The 16,203-nt window shown below is 37.0% G+C and overlaps 1 protein-coding gene across 1 annotated transcript in view; it reads right to left on the minus strand.

Annotated features, from left to right (window-relative positions):
* LOC128235238 (origin recognition complex subunit 4-like) overlaps positions 1 to 16,203 on the minus strand; it is a 56,657-nt gene that overhangs the window by 33,754 nt on the left and 6,700 nt on the right. The window contains exons 6-8 of the mRNA XM_052950021.1: positions 13,570 to 13,618; positions 9,471 to 9,619; positions 1,943 to 2,116 (exon numbers count right to left, since the gene is read on the minus strand). Coding sequence (XP_052805981.1) covers positions 1,943 to 2,116; positions 9,471 to 9,619; positions 13,570 to 13,618 — 372 coding nt within the window. The remainder of the gene's footprint in view (positions 1 to 1,942; positions 2,117 to 9,470; positions 9,620 to 13,569; positions 13,619 to 16,203) is intronic.

The raw sequence follows: 16,203 nt of genomic DNA on the forward strand, positions 1-16,203 counted from the left end.
ACAAGGTTCAAAGGCACAAGCATCACAAGATTCAAAGACACCAGCATCACAAGGTTCAAGGGCATAAGTTTCACTAGGTTCAAAGGCACCAGCATTACAAGGTTCCAAGGCACCAGCATTACAAGGTTCCAAGGCACAAGCATCACAAAGTTCAAAGGCACAAGCATCACAATGTTCAAAGGCACCAGCATGACATGGTTCAAAGACACAAACATCACAAGGTTCAAAGGCACAAGCATCACAATGTTCAAAGGCACAAGCATCACAAGGTTCAAAGGCACCAGCATCACAAGATTCAAAGACACCAGCATCACACGGTTCAAGGGCATAAGTTTCACTAGGTTTAAAGGCACAAGGTTCAAAGGCACCAGCATTACAAGGTTCCAAGGCACAAGCATCACAAAGTTCAAAGGCACAAGCATAACAAAGTTCAAAGGCACCAGCATGACATGGTTCAAAGACACAAACATCACAAGGTTCAAAGGCACAAGCATCACAATGTTCAAAGGCACAAGCATCAAAAGGTTCAAAGGAACAAGGTTCAAAGGCACCAGCATCACAATGTTCAAAGGCATCAGTGTCACAAGGTTCAAAGACACCAGCATCACAAGGTTCAAAGGCACAAAAAACACAATGTTCAAAGGCACAAGTATCACCGGGTTCAAAAAGACAAGCATTACAATGTTCAAAGGCACAAGCACCACCAGGTTCAAAGGCACAAGGTTCAAAAGCACCAGCATCACAAGGCTCCAAGGCACCAGCATCACAAGGTTTAAAGGCACAAGCATCACAAGGTTCCAAGGCACCAGCATCACAATGTTCAAAGGCACAAGCATCACAAGGTTCAAATGCACAAGCATCACAATGTTCAAAGGCACAAGTATCACAATGTTCAAAGGCACAAGTATTGCAAGGTTCAAAGGCACAAGTATCACAATGTTCAAAGGCACAAGTATTGCAAGGTTCAAAGGCACAAGTATCACAATGTTCAAAGGCACAAGTATTGCAAGGTTCAAAGGCACAAGCATCACAATGTTCAAAGGCAAAAGTATTGCAAGGTGCAAAGGCACAAGTATCACAATGTTCAAAGGCACAAGCATCACAATGTTCAAAGGCACAAGTATTGCAAGGTTCAAAGGCACAAGTATCACAACGTTCAAAGGCACCAGCATCACAAGGTTCAAAGGCACAAGTTTCAAAAGGTTCAAAGGCACAAGCATCACAATGATCAAAGGCACCAGCATCACAATGTTCAATGGCACAAGTATCATCGGTTTCAAATGGACATGAATCTTAAGGGTTAAATGGACATGAATCACATGGTTCAGAGGCTCATGAATCACAAGAATTTCCGAAATTTAAGACATTTGCGAGCAAAATGTCTAACAATTTGTTCAACCTTAAAAATTGGATGTTGTGAAAATTGAATTAGGGCAGTAAAAGACTGACAGGAAAAACAATGACAGGAGGACTGACTGACATGACAGTGACATGAAAAATGATGATGGGAGGACAGAAGGACACAACAGTTACATTAAATATTAAGACAATGAAGGCACTGACAGACACTACGGTGACATGAAATATGATGATGAGAGCACTAACACATACCACAGCGACATGTTATATGATGAATGGAGCAATGACACACATCTGGTTTGCAATTTAAATACCCTCACCATAGGAATACAATACCCAGACTTTTTGTATTTGTGAATCTGATTTGTCATCTGTTGGGAACGCCCATCATTTTTCTAATGTCACAATGACCTTGATGCTTGACATACTGACACCGAAATCAATACGTCATGTACTGACCATGACTAATGCACATACAAAGTTTAAAGACTCTACAACAAGCTCCTGGAGACAAGTCATCCCTATAGGTCTGCCATACTTTGCAGGCAACACAAAAAAAACCTTACAATTGTTAAAGTTGTACCTGCATGGACTTATTCCACTGGCTGGCATGTTTCTGGTCAGGAAAATCTGGACCCAGGGAAAGAACGGACACAAACAATTGCTGATACTCTTCAAAAGTAAGACTTGTAAAGAGGTGAAGCTGACGATGGGAAAACCGGGACTTCACTCGCTTCTCCAATAATTCAACAACATCCTGTAAATAGACATGTATAGGTAAACACATAAATGCATTGTAATATAGCTTACTTAATTTCTGGCACATGTACTTTTTGTAAACAGTTGAAAGTTATCCAGTGTGGTTTAAAACAACAAGGGGTAGCACTATAACTTCTTAGTTTTCTTTTCTTTTTTCTTTTTTTCTTAGATTCCAAACAAAATCTACTTTTTAGGCCAATTAAAATTAACTGCTAGATTTTCATCAAAATTATTTTTTAAATGGGGGCGAGGGTAACATCTTATTGTTTATTTTTCTTAGATGGCTGATTCACCATTGAATATGTGTTCATGCACTCTCCTATTGGATAAGGGCCCTTAAAGATGTGTTTCAAGATTAACCATGAACACAATAATGATTCTCCTTTTTTACTAGTAAATGTTTACATCAACACCGGTTGGTATGAAGACACACTGTTCCCGGACAGTACTGGATTGATATGCAAGTACAGTCCCAAATTAACATTTTTATTTAGTCAATAAAATTTAAGGAGCAGTGGAAAAAAGAGGCGGTTGGGGATGAAAATCTAGCAATTAATAGTAGTCGCATTACCACTGACGTAGTTTGAAATATAGAAATGGTATTGTTAGTCATAGATAAGGATTCTCAAGGGATCAAAGAATAAAATATTCCCAGAGGATAAAGCCCCAAATCCGCACGAGCAGGGTCAACCTTGTCTCATGATAACTGCTTTTACATAGAGTAAAGCAATACATTTTTCAGATAAAAACTATAAAAACATTATCATTACAAGATTAAGGTATTACATTTACACAATTTATGTTTCAATTTTCTACAGAAACATCTAGTACACTAGGATATATACACTAGCTGAATCAAGGAACATCTCTTTAGAGGAAGAACAAAATTTTAATGACACTGGCATCTGATTCCTTTGCACACTTTGTTTCTTTTTGTGTTTAAACCAAATTAACTGCATATCGTTATTATTGGATGAAATTAAAATTTAATCTATAGTAAAAAATCCAGCAAAAAAATGCATACGGATACTAAATTAAATAAATAAAAAAAGAAAATTCAATGAATCAATTTCCCTCATCTGAATAGGCAAAGTACATGGAATGGAAATCAAGTGTTAGTGAAATATTCCAACGGAAAAATGCAATATGCAGAGTGATGGACTCTTATGAACCTTGGATATAAGATATGAGTTTGTTTGCAATTGTTTGGAATGGAGGAATATTGTTGATTGTGTAGTATTTACATTTGACCTAGTCACCTAGATTTTGAAATCACATTACCCAGTTTCAAACTAATACAATAGTTCATCAAGGCAAACATTCTGATTAAGTTTAAAAAAGATTGGAGCTTACACATTGCCTCTCTTTATATTGCAAAAATATTCCCTCTAGTGTTCACAAGGTTTTTCTAAGATTTAACCTAGTGACCTATATATTTAGACTCCATGTGACCTAGTTTCAAACGAATCAAAGATTAGAGGAGTTATATTGCCTCTCTTTGTTCCTAAGATTTGTCCCAGATTTTACTTAGTTTTTGACCCCACTCTGACCAATGAATACCAATATTTGGTTCCAGACATGATTTTAAAGATCTGACCTAGTTGTCAAGTTTCTGACCTCATGTGACCCAGACTGTGATACTATCCAAGGATTTAATCAAGGAAAACAAGTGTCATAAATATTGAAACATAAATATTGACCATAGTAGGTCTATAGATTTTTTTTAAGATTTAACCATGTGACCATCTTTTCACCCCAAGTGACCCACTTTTAAAATTTGGTGAGATTTTATCAAGGATAACATTCTGTCCAAGTTTGAACATAATTCGACCAATCATTACCATAATATGGTTCCAGACATGTGGTTTTATCACATTCCTCATTTCTGTCCAAGAATTCATCAAGGGGAAAAATTCTGATTAAGTTTGATGAATAGTGGACAAAATATAATGCCTCTAGTGTGTTCCAAAGATTTGACCTTGTGACCTTATTTTTGAACCCATGTGACCTACTTTTACATATGATTAAGACTTGATCAAGGGTAACATTATGACCAAGTTTAAACAAAATCTAATTAATCTCAACCAAGATATGGTTCAGATGTTATGGTTCCAGGCAAAAGTGTGTGTTTTTTTAATTTGACCTAGTGATCAATTTTGATCACATGTGACTAAGTTGTATGTGTGTCCAAGAGTTACAAGGGAAACATTAAGAATAAGTTTGATGAATATTGGACCAAATATAATGTCTCTAAAATTTTCTCAGATTTGACCTTGTGACCTAGTTTTTGACCCCATATGACCCACTTTTAGAAGCTGTCAAAATTTGATCAAGGGGGACATTCGGACTAAGGTTGAAGATAATCTGACCAGGCCCTACCAAGATAATTTATGGTCAGAAAAAGACAGAAAATAGTGTGATGGACAGTCTTACGTACGTACGGGAGGAAGGCTGGACCGAAGGACGGACAGACAGACGGAATAATAGATGGATGGATGACTTGGGATCATAAAGGGCATACAGAACAAGACTATTTGGCGAATATTTAGCATGAGTGTGTAGGACTATTTATTCATATTCTTGTCATAATATTTCTTTCAAAGCCTTTAAACATCATTTCCATAAATAAGACAAGAGCTGTAGTAGGACAGAGCACTAGACTATACGCTGCTTTGTCTTAATGTGCCCTAAACTTTAACCTTAGTTCCTAAGTCAATCAGGAGACATTATTTGTATTTAGGATGATATGGAGTTATGAAACCTAATTGTGTGATGGTCTTGAACATCTGTGTGAAGTATATGCAGTGAACTGAATGAAGGATATTGGAATATTAGTGAAAATGCCAACTTGCCAGATGCTGACACGGGCCGCCATTGACGCTTGGGCGGTCAGTATAGCCCTCCTTCTTTTTTCAAACAATCAACCATAAATGTTCTTATTCTGAGCTTGCAGGGTTCTCAAAAAGACAAGCACCCACTGAGGACATTAATGGTATATGATAATGAAATACACATGTCTGGCTTATACAACAAACTCCATACTGAAGTCATTGCCCGCAGTCAGTCTCGCTCTCCAGGATTCACACATGAACTAAACAGAATGTGAACATTCCAGTATATCCATCCCATATCCTGTAATATCAAAACTTAAACACAGCTGTTGCATATGTTGCAGGCAGTGATTTCCCTCACATCTCAGCCTTAAGAATTTTGAAAATAGTGACAAAATGCGTAAAATTGTGAATTCATCAGCTTTGTGCTGTCCAGCCCTTAAGACTGCCAGAAACGAGGTGTGCTGCCCTTTTAACTTGCCCTATGCCTTGTCATCAACTTTAAACAGCTTCTTTTGTATTTGTGTAATAAGCAGACAACATGACTGTTTTCTTTAATAAAAATCTCTTACTCTGGTCATTTGATATTTGGTCCACATATCAGTCAATTATTGGAACATTGCCAGTAGGTGGAGCCAATCAGATTATGAACATTTTAATATTTTTGCTTTTAAAACAGATGCTCATCACTGGTATTTGTAAACTTTGGGTAGGTGGCACTATGAAAATCAATTAATTATACATTACTTATTGACAAAATGTTTGATTAAATATAAAATGTCCAAAAGACAAGTAAAAAAAACCCCACATACTGTAGATTTTAGACAACTGTTTTAACAACGGCTGTCATAGAAAAGCGCGCTCGACTATACCAAGCTTTGTCTTAGAAATGAATACAATAATGATGTAATATGTGCCTGAAAAGAGCAAAAAAAAAGACAAATTAAAAAGTAAAATAAAAACGCTCCAATGCGAAAACCCCCCAGGTTTTTTAATAATTGAGAGAAGAACTTTAGCCCTCGTTTTGAGATTCAGTTTTAATTGTTTTTTCTATGTTTAGTAACAATAACCTGGACCTTGACCCTAGGGGCCCAAAATGCAGAGCCCATGAATGGTCTCCATTAACACTTTCTAGATATAAAGTTTGGCCGCAATATGTCAACCTTTACTAAAGTTATTCAGTACAAACTGTTTTTCTAATTATAGTAACAGTGACCTTGACCATGACCATGATTCTTAAGGGGCCAAAAAAGCAATCCCATTAATGGTCTCCATAAACTCTTCCTATATACAAAGTTAGGCCGCAATATGTCAACCCTTACTAAAGTAATTCAGTACAAACTGTTTTCTAATTTTAATAACAGTGACCTTGACCTTGACCATGACTTTCGGAGCCAAAAACACAATCTCATGAAACGTCTCTATAAACTCTTTCTATATACCAAATTTGGTTGCAATATGTCAACACTAACTAAAATTATTCAGTACCAACTCTTTTTTCATTTTTAAGAAGAGTGATCCGAGGGGTCACAAACGCAATCCAATGAGAGGTCTCCATAAACTCTTCATAAATATCAATTTGGACACCAAATGTCAAACATTACTAAAAGTATTCTAAGTATGAACACAGATGGAGCATAACTACATAACAGTTCACAATTTGAAAGTACAAACAAACTTGATAGTAATCCACCATGATACCTAGCACATAACACTAGACAACCTCACTAGTGCAATCTAGATAGCAATCTACCATGATACCTAGCACAGTGTTAGAAATAGCCGCCTGCCCGCTTGCCCGACAAAGTTAAAATACGGTCGGGCAAGTTACTTTTGACAGCAACTTGTCCGCCGGGCAAGTTAAAAAAATCGCTGATGTTTATACTTCGAAACGAAACTCCGAATCACGTTTGTTAAACTAAATTTGATTGGTCGTGAAAGCGTCAAGCAAACCAATGGCATTTAGCGATACAAATTTGCGTATCATTGTAAACTGGTTCCCGCTTGTCTTCTATGTAGTATAGCGTAGTAGTCAGACGGGAACCAGCTTAGTATCATTGTTGAAATATGCAAAATGGCGACAACTATCAAAAAATATTACAATATACACATGTAGATAAAATGAAAATTTTCAAGCAAAAAAGTGGGTTTTTGTGAAGGCTTTTTTTAGTGCCAGGAGAGTGCCATAATGCAGGATTTTGCATCAAATTGTCGTCAGCTTCTGGGGGCCTACAGCGGCACCCAGACCCCCAGCCGTAATGGGCACCTCGCTATGCGAGGTGCACCAAGTCGCTTCGCGACTTGGGGGCATCTTACAATTTTGAAGGGGCAAGTTATTTCTTCAGGTAACTTGCCCTTTGGGCAAGTTACCTAAAAAAGTTAATTCTAACACTGCTAGCACATAACACTAGATCACCTCACTCATCCAAGCTAGATGGCAATCTACCATGATACCTAGCACGTAACACTAGACCACCTCAATTGCCCAAGCTAGATGGCAATCTACCATGATACCTAGCACGTAACACTAGACCACCTCAATTGTCCAAGCTAGATGGCAATCTACCATGATACCTAGCACGTAACACTAGACCACCTCAATTGTCCAAGCTAGATGGCAATCCACCATGATACCTAGCACATAACACTAGACAACCTCACTTGTCCAATCTAGATGGAAATCTACCATGATACCTAGCACATAACACTAGACAACCTCAATTGTCCAATCTAGATGGAAATCTACCATGACACCTAGCACATAACACTAGACAACCTCAATTGTCCAAGCTAGATGGCAATCCACCATGATACCTAGCACATAACACTAGACAACCTCAATTGTCCAATCTAGATGGAAATCTACCATGATACCTAGCACATAACACTAGATCAACACACTTGTGCAAGCTAGATGGCAATCCCTCATGATACCTAGCACATAGCACAAGATAACCACACTTGTGCAAGCTAGATGGTAATCCACCATTATACCTAGCACATAACACTAGACCACCTCACTTGTGCAAGCTAGATGGCAATCCACCATGATACCTAGCACATAACACTAGACAACCTCACTTGTGCAAGCTAGATGGCAATCCACCATGATACCTAGCACATAACACTAGACCACCTCACTTGTGCAAGCTAGATGGCAATCCACCATGATACCTAGCACGTAACACTAGATCACCTCACTTGTCCAAGCTAGATGGCAATCTACCATGATACCTAGCACGTAACACTAGACCACCTCAATTGCCCAAGCTAGATGGCAATCCACCATGATACCTAGCACGTAACACTAGACCACTTCACTTGTGCAAGCTAGATGGCAATCTACCATGATACCTAGCACATAACACTAGATCACCTCACTTGTCCAAGCTAGATGGCAATCTACCATGATACCTAGCACGTAACACTAGATCACCTCACTTGCCCAAGCTAGATGGCAATCTACCATGATACCTAGCACATAACACTAGATCACTTCACTTGTGCAAGCTAGATGGCAATCCACCATGATACCTAGCACATAACACTAGATCACCTCACTTGTCCAAGCTAGATGGCAATCTACCATGATACCTAGCACTTAACACTAGATCACCTCACTTGTGCAAGCTAGATGGCAATCTACCATGATACCTAGCACATAACACTAGATCACCTCACTTGTGCAAGCTAGATGGCAATCCACCATGATACCTAGCACATAACACTAGACAACCTCACTTGTGCAAGCTAGATGGCAATCCACCATGATACCTAGCACGTAACACTAGACCACCTCACTTGTGCAAGCTAGATGGCAATCCACCATGATACCTAGCACGTAACACTAGACCACCTCAATTGTCCAAGCTAGATGGCAATCTACCATGATACCTAGCACGTAACACTAGATCACCTCACTTGTGCAAGCTAGATGGCAATCTACCATGATACCTAGCACGTAACACTAGATCACCTCACTTGTCCAAGTTAGATGGCAATCTACAATGATACCTAGCACGTAACACTAGATCACCTCACTTGTGCAAGCTAGATGGCAATCTAACATGATACCTAGCACATAACACTAGATCACCTCACTTGTCCAAGCTAGATGGCCATTCATCATGATTCCCCAGCACATAACACTAGATCAACTCCCTTATTATTTTTCTCATTTTTCAAGGGGCATTACACAATAATCATGATATGGTATAAGTCTTGCTACACATGAATGTTTCGTCATTGATAAAAGTGTACAAAGTATTATGGCATGACTCTTCTGCCACCAGTACTGACATTTCTTGACCCAGACCCTTCTTCCTGTATCTATATTTAGCAGAGTAGAGCTACATGCTTAAATGAAACACTTAAGTTGTGCTTATTATAACATATGGTTGTGAATTATTTTAAGAGTATGTTGATTACTGGTGATGATAATGGTTAAAGAGAGTGCAATATAAATCAAACAACAAAAAACCAAGACCAGCAAAAAAGATAACCTATGCAGAAGCTACATACCAGTCTACAGGTGACTCCGAGCACACAAATAGGGGTCTGAGCCGACTGTGAGATGTCAAACAGGTTGTATAGTAACGTCTGGTTCCGGTGAAAGGCAAACAGGTCAAACTCCTCCACGACAAACAATATAGGCTTGCTTGTTTGGCTGCCTAAAAAATATTCACGGTCAATATGGTATTTAATGATTTTTTTTCCCAAGAAGTTGCATGGTAAAAGGTTAAAAGAACAAAAAAAAAGATTCAATCCCTTATGTGTTATATACACACTTCTTGGGAAAAAAAATCATTAAATACCAGGTTGGAACCATTCACACCTTAATCTACAGTTCAGTTCTTGCTAAACATAAAGGTTTTTGCATATACCATGTAAAGAGTGTTCATGGTTTTTATGCATGATTTTTCACACATGGCATAACAACTATCCTGCAGTTGAATTTGGCATTATTTTGTATTACAAAACAGCTAAATGATCCATTGCATAACTGCTAAAATTTCAGGTATAGGAACAAGAGCACTGGTGAACAAACAACAACGCTTGCCTGTTGTCTTTTCTGTTGGAAACGAGGCATAACTGAACATGTATTACATGCCACAAGTATGGACCTTGCCATAGTTGTGCATATTGCCTCTAGCAACATGTGTTCCAAGTTCCATTCGAATATCTTGAAAGATTTTTGAGTTCAATAACCAAGTTAAAAGATTTGCATTATGATGGACAATGACAATATGACAATACCTCAACCTTTTTCTCCAAGGCTAGTTGTATTGCAGTTAAAAAGTTAAACAGACAAGCTTAACACTAAATGGCTGAAACACTGTATTGGTGCTGATTTGTTTTTTTATGTTATATCAATGGCACAGAAAAAATATATAAGATAGGGAAAGATTTTAAAGGTTGACCAGACTAGAAGTTGCCTATCTCACTTTTCTGAAAATTTCAAGAGGCTAGTATTACCCGTTCTTGAGATATGTTTGGAAATATGCTCCAAAATTGGCTATTTTTTAGCGTTATGCAGTCCCACTTGAAAACAAATTATCAAAAGAATGAAGAATACTCTAAATTTCAATAAGTAATGGTACATTAATTAATACGGATTTATACAGACTTGTGTCCCGCACATTTTGCTGATTTAATTTTTGAAATCGGTCATAAATAATTTATTATGGATTTTATGAGTAAAATACAATCAGCAATGGTTTGTTTAAACACTAAAAATCAAACATATGCTCATTGTTATAACCCAATAATCGGTAGAAAATGAAAGTGTATTGAACTTTCATTGACATTAACCTAACATTTATGATTCTGGGCTAGTACAGGTTTAGGCATGAACAACAGTTCTTTGCAAAATACTTAAATTTACAATTATGTAGTGTCTGTAACCATTAAAAGTTTATGTTGCAATATTTTCATTGTTTCTCAATACAAATGTATAAATCCTACATTGGCTAATGTGTAGTCATGTAATGTCAAGGTTTGCCAAAAATCATAGTTCTATCAATTAACATCATTGAAAATTACTACTTTGAAAAAGTTACAGACCCTAGGAAATGGGGAGAAAACATGAAAAAGGCCTGGTGATGACTCAGGTATGTTCCTATTGTTCTGACAATGCTACACTATAATCTGTAGTGTCTGTAACCAATATCCCCTTATTTTTAGTGAATGACCATTTCCCTCATATGAGTATGAAATGAAAAGTTAATGTGTTTCCTTCTACAATACTGTTGTATAAGGCACAATACTGGGACATTCCAGGCTAAATTTTTAAATAACTAATGTAGATAAAAGTGTTATATTTCCAAGATTTCTTACAACTGGCACAATTTCTAATAATCTCTTTAAATTCACACTGTAAATAGAGTGTTTTTGCAATAACTATTATGAGATCAGTAAATTCAGGCAACAAAATAATAACAATTTCATGAGGTCTGACAAAATATAGGATTTCTAGTTCTTATGTTCAAATGGTTACAGACACTTCACAGCCTATGCATTAAACAGACTATTCTATATGACATTGAAGAGCTTGTGAAATCAGTTTTAAAAAAAGCCATCGGTAACACGAAACTTTTTTGAAACATCTCACATAAAGAATGTGTGTGATGGTCTCGGTGCAACCGTGAAAAATGCATGCTACAGAGCTGTAGTCAGCAACAGAAAGGTAATTGGTTGTGCATAAGATGTGTATGATTTCTGTACACAGAAACTGAAAGTGGAAAAAACAGATGAAGACACAAGCACAATTTCAAGATGAGAATTCATCCTTGTTTCTGGAGCAAAAAGGAATAGAGATGAAACAGATGTGCAGACACTTGTAGGTACAAGAAAATTGCATGCTGTAAAGTCAGTAGGCAAGGATTATGAACTGAGCACAAGAAACTTAAGATGTTATTGTGAGCAATGTATAGAAGGTAGTGGAGTTTGCAACTTCTGCGAACATGTTAATGCCTGGGAGACACGGAAGTTAGTAATTATCAAAGACAATTCAGGCAAGGAAAGAAAACAGACGAGCAAGCAAAATGAACAAAACAAAGAAACAACAGAAAAGCTTCCACAGAAGAGAAAGTCGACAGGAAAGCAAAACACTGCAGCAAAGAAGAGTAAAGTTCAGGAAGTACCAACTGAGAGAGAGAAAGCAATAAAACTCCAGAAGAGTAAAGTTCATGAATAACCAGCTGAGAGGGTAAAACCAACAGGATCCCAAAAATACAACCCTGATGACTTTGTAGCTGTTGGGCTTAAGCCAAAGAAGGGACCTCTCTGTATACATGTATATGGCAGAAATAATGGGTGTATTTGATACAGATGTCGGACTGAAATACATTAAGAAGTCAGGCTTCAAGTGTACATCTGGCCTGATAAAGAAGAATGTTCACAGGAACCAATTTACGTAATTATGCATTGTGTTCAAGCTCCGGAAGTAGTCAATGAAAGGGGTCATTTCAGATTCAGGTCAAATGATATATTAAAGCTGAAAGCTGATCTTGAAATAACACATAGACATTTCTACTTTAAGTGACTATACTAGATAGTACAAGAAGTATGGTCATGTGACAAAAGCACAAGTATCATTACCAAACATGACATCCATGTAGTGTCTGTAACCAAATGCAGGATCACTAATATGCCTCTATTTCAGTAGGCAGTTTCAGTCAGAGTTTATTTCAATGACTATGATTTAATAAACAATCACCTACATTTAGTATTTTACTGTTTTCAACATTGTTCTATTTTAAACTTGGCTATACTGTTCTCATTTTCATAATTTTAATGTGAAGTTCCCACATATTCATGTTAAAATAAATTGGTGCTTTAATTCTATCTAGTCAACATTCATTTGAACATATATTCTAGTTTATTTGTTAATGTTGACTTGTTTTGTGTTGAAATTTGCCATGATTTTAAATGATTCTGCCACTGCATTGAAATGTTAAATTTCGGTAGTGTCTGTAACCAAATCTATGTATACTGTAATATTACCTGTTACCAAAATTTATGATTCTTTAGGACAGAATTGATGATTTTGTTTGTGTTCATATTGTTCTTGGTGTTAAATAAATGCCTAACTAACCTTCTGGTGTTTTTTTTGTGAAAGTTAAAGAAAAGTTTCTTGGCTTATATTTCTTTTGTCTAATACCAGCTTCATAAAAGTTCTGAATTTTTTGGTCAAGATATTTATCACTTCCAGTTAAGTTTTTTACTTTCAATGTTTATAATCTGTTATTGATGTTACAGTGAAAATAATCAAATTTTTGAAGTATTTGTTGTTTTGTCTGGTATGTTATACACCTAGTGTAGTGTCTGTAACTTTTGTTATACCATATGATGGAAAACATCGATAAAACAGTGATGCATGCATGTTTACAAAAAACTAAAATTGATTTACATAGGACATAGTCTAAACTTTGAAATTTACACAAAAGAAATATTGTATGTAAAAATTAAATTTTTCGAGTTAAGTGGGACTACTTTCAGCACCAATACTGTGTTCAGTGTTGACAATGAATTTGTTTTAAAATAAACATGTAAATTATGACCATATACATTATGAATCTGACAGCGAGTATGAATACACAAGCAAACTTCTGTACTGTACCACTTTTTAGAGCCTCCAAAAGGAACTGTAAAGTTTCAGCAAACGAGCCCTAAAACAAAATCAGCGATTAGTTATGATTATTTACAGCACTGTAGATATCTAAATACTGATGACGGTAAGATTGACCAACTACATGTTAATGGGTTAATCATGTATTCTGAACAAATCCTCCCTTTTCTTGCTAAAACAGAGATGTAACTGAATTCAAATTCAAAACATTTTTATAGATATCAGCTGACACTGTGTCTTAGATATTAATTGTAAATCAAAGTGATTCTATTCAAATAGTCAAACTTATCCTGTCAGTTATTTATCAATAGCTTAATCAAAACTGAGAAAACAAAGTTTGTTGAAATGATCAACTGAAGATTGCTAATTAGAGCAGTCTGTCTTAAGGTTAATGAGCAAACCTTAAAAGACAAGAACACCATAATAAGTAGGCAACCCTCATCTGCTGTTTTTGTTTTTTTAAATGTGGGAAGATGCATTTCTGAATAATTACTTAAGCAAGAATTATGGGCCTAACATGTATTGTCATTTGTACAAGAATTATGGGCCTTGTGCGTATTGTCATTTGTACAAGAATTATGGTCCTTGTGCGTAACATCATTTGTACAAGACTAATGGGCCTTGTGCATATTGTCATTTGTACCAGACTTATTAGTCTTGTGCATTATGTCATTTGTGAGCAAAACTTAAAAGACAAGAACACCATAATAAGTAGGCAACCCTCATCTGCTGTTTTTGTTTTTTTTAAATGTGGGAAGATGCATTTCTGAATAATTACTTAAGCAAGAATTATGGGCCTAACATGTATTGTCATTTGTACATGAATTATGGGCCTTGTGCATATTGTCATTTGTACAAGACTTATGGGCCTTGTGCGTATCGTCATTTGTACAAGACTAATGGGCCTTGTGCGTATTGTCATTTGTACAAGAATTATGCGCCTTGTGTGTATTGTCATTTGTACCAGACTATTAGGCCTTAGGCGTATTGTCATTTGTACAAGACTTATGTGCCTTGTGCGTATTGTCATTTGTACAAGACTAATGGGCCTTGTGCGTATTGTCATTTGTGCATATTGTCATTTGTACAAGACTAATGGGCCTTGTGCGTATTGTCATTTGTACCAGACTTATGAGCCTTGTGCGTATTGTCATTTGTACCAGACTAATGGGCCTTGTGCGTATTGTCATTTGTACCAGACTTATGGGCCTTGTGCGTATTGTCATTTGTACCAGACTTATGGGCATTGAGCTTATTGTCATTTGTACAAGACTTATGGGCCTTGCGCGTATTGTCATTTGTACAAGACTTATGGGCCTTGTGCGTATTGTCATTTGTACAAGACTTATGGGCCTTGTGCGTATTGTCATTTGTACAAGACTTATGGGCCTTGCGCGTATTGTCATTTGTACAAGACTTATGGGCCTTGTGCGCATTGTCATTTGTACAAGACTTATGGGCCCTGTGCGTATTGTCATCTTGTGCGTGTTGTCATTTGTACAAGAATTATGCGCCTTGCATGTATTGTCATTTGTACCAGACTAAGGGCCTTGTGCATATTGTCATTTGTACCAGAATTATGTGCCTTGTGTGTATTGTCATTTGTACCAGACTATTAAGCCTTAGGCGTATTGTCATTTGTACAAGACTTATGAGCCTTGTGCGTATTGTCATTTGTACAAGACTTATGGGCCTTGTGCGTATTGTCATTTGTACCAGACTTATTAGTCATGTGCATATTGTCATTTGTGCGTATTGTCATTTGTACAAGACTTATGGGTCTTGTGCGTATTGTCATTTGTACAAGACTTATGCGCCTTGTGCGTATTGTCATTTGTACCAGACTTATGCGCCTTGTGCGTATTGTCATTTGTACAAGACTTATGGGCCTTGTGCGTATTGTCATTTGTACCAGACTTATTAGTCGGTTGCATATTGTCATTTGTGCGTATTGTCATTTGTACAAGACTAATGGGCCTTGTGCGTATTGTCATTTGTACCAGATTATTAATCTTGTGTGTATTGTCATTTGTACAAGAATTATGGGCCTTGTGCGTATTGTCATTTGTACCAGACTATTGGGCCTTACACGTATTGTCATTTGTACCAGAGTATTGGGCCTTGTGCGTATTGTCATTTGTACAAGACTTATGAGCCTTGTGCGTATTGTCATTTGTACAAGACTTATGGTCCTTGTGCGTAACATCATTTGTACAAGACTAATGGGCCTTGTGCGTATTGTCATTTGTACCAGACTTATGCGACTTGTGCATATCGTCATATGTACAAGACTAATGCGCCTTGTGCATATCATCATTTGTACAAGCCTAATTGGCCTTGTGCGTATTGTCATTTGTACCAGACTTATGAGCCTTGTGCGTATTGTCATTTGTACAAGACTAATGGGCCTTGTGCGTATTGTCATTTGTACCAGACTTATGGGCCTTGTGCGTATTGTCATTTGTACAAGACTTATGAGCCTTGTGCGTATTGTCATTTGTACAAGACTAATGGGCCTTGTGCATATTGTCATTTGTACAAGACTTATGGGCCTTGTGCGTATTGTCATTTGTACAAGACTTATGAGCCTTGTGCGTATTGTCATTTGTACCAGACTTATGAGCC

Source organism: Mya arenaria, chromosome 5 (genome assembly GCF_026914265.1).
Source record: "Mya arenaria isolate MELC-2E11 chromosome 5, ASM2691426v1".
In the NCBI taxonomy this organism is placed as follows: Eukaryota; Metazoa; Mollusca; class Bivalvia; order Myida; family Myidae; genus Mya; species Mya arenaria.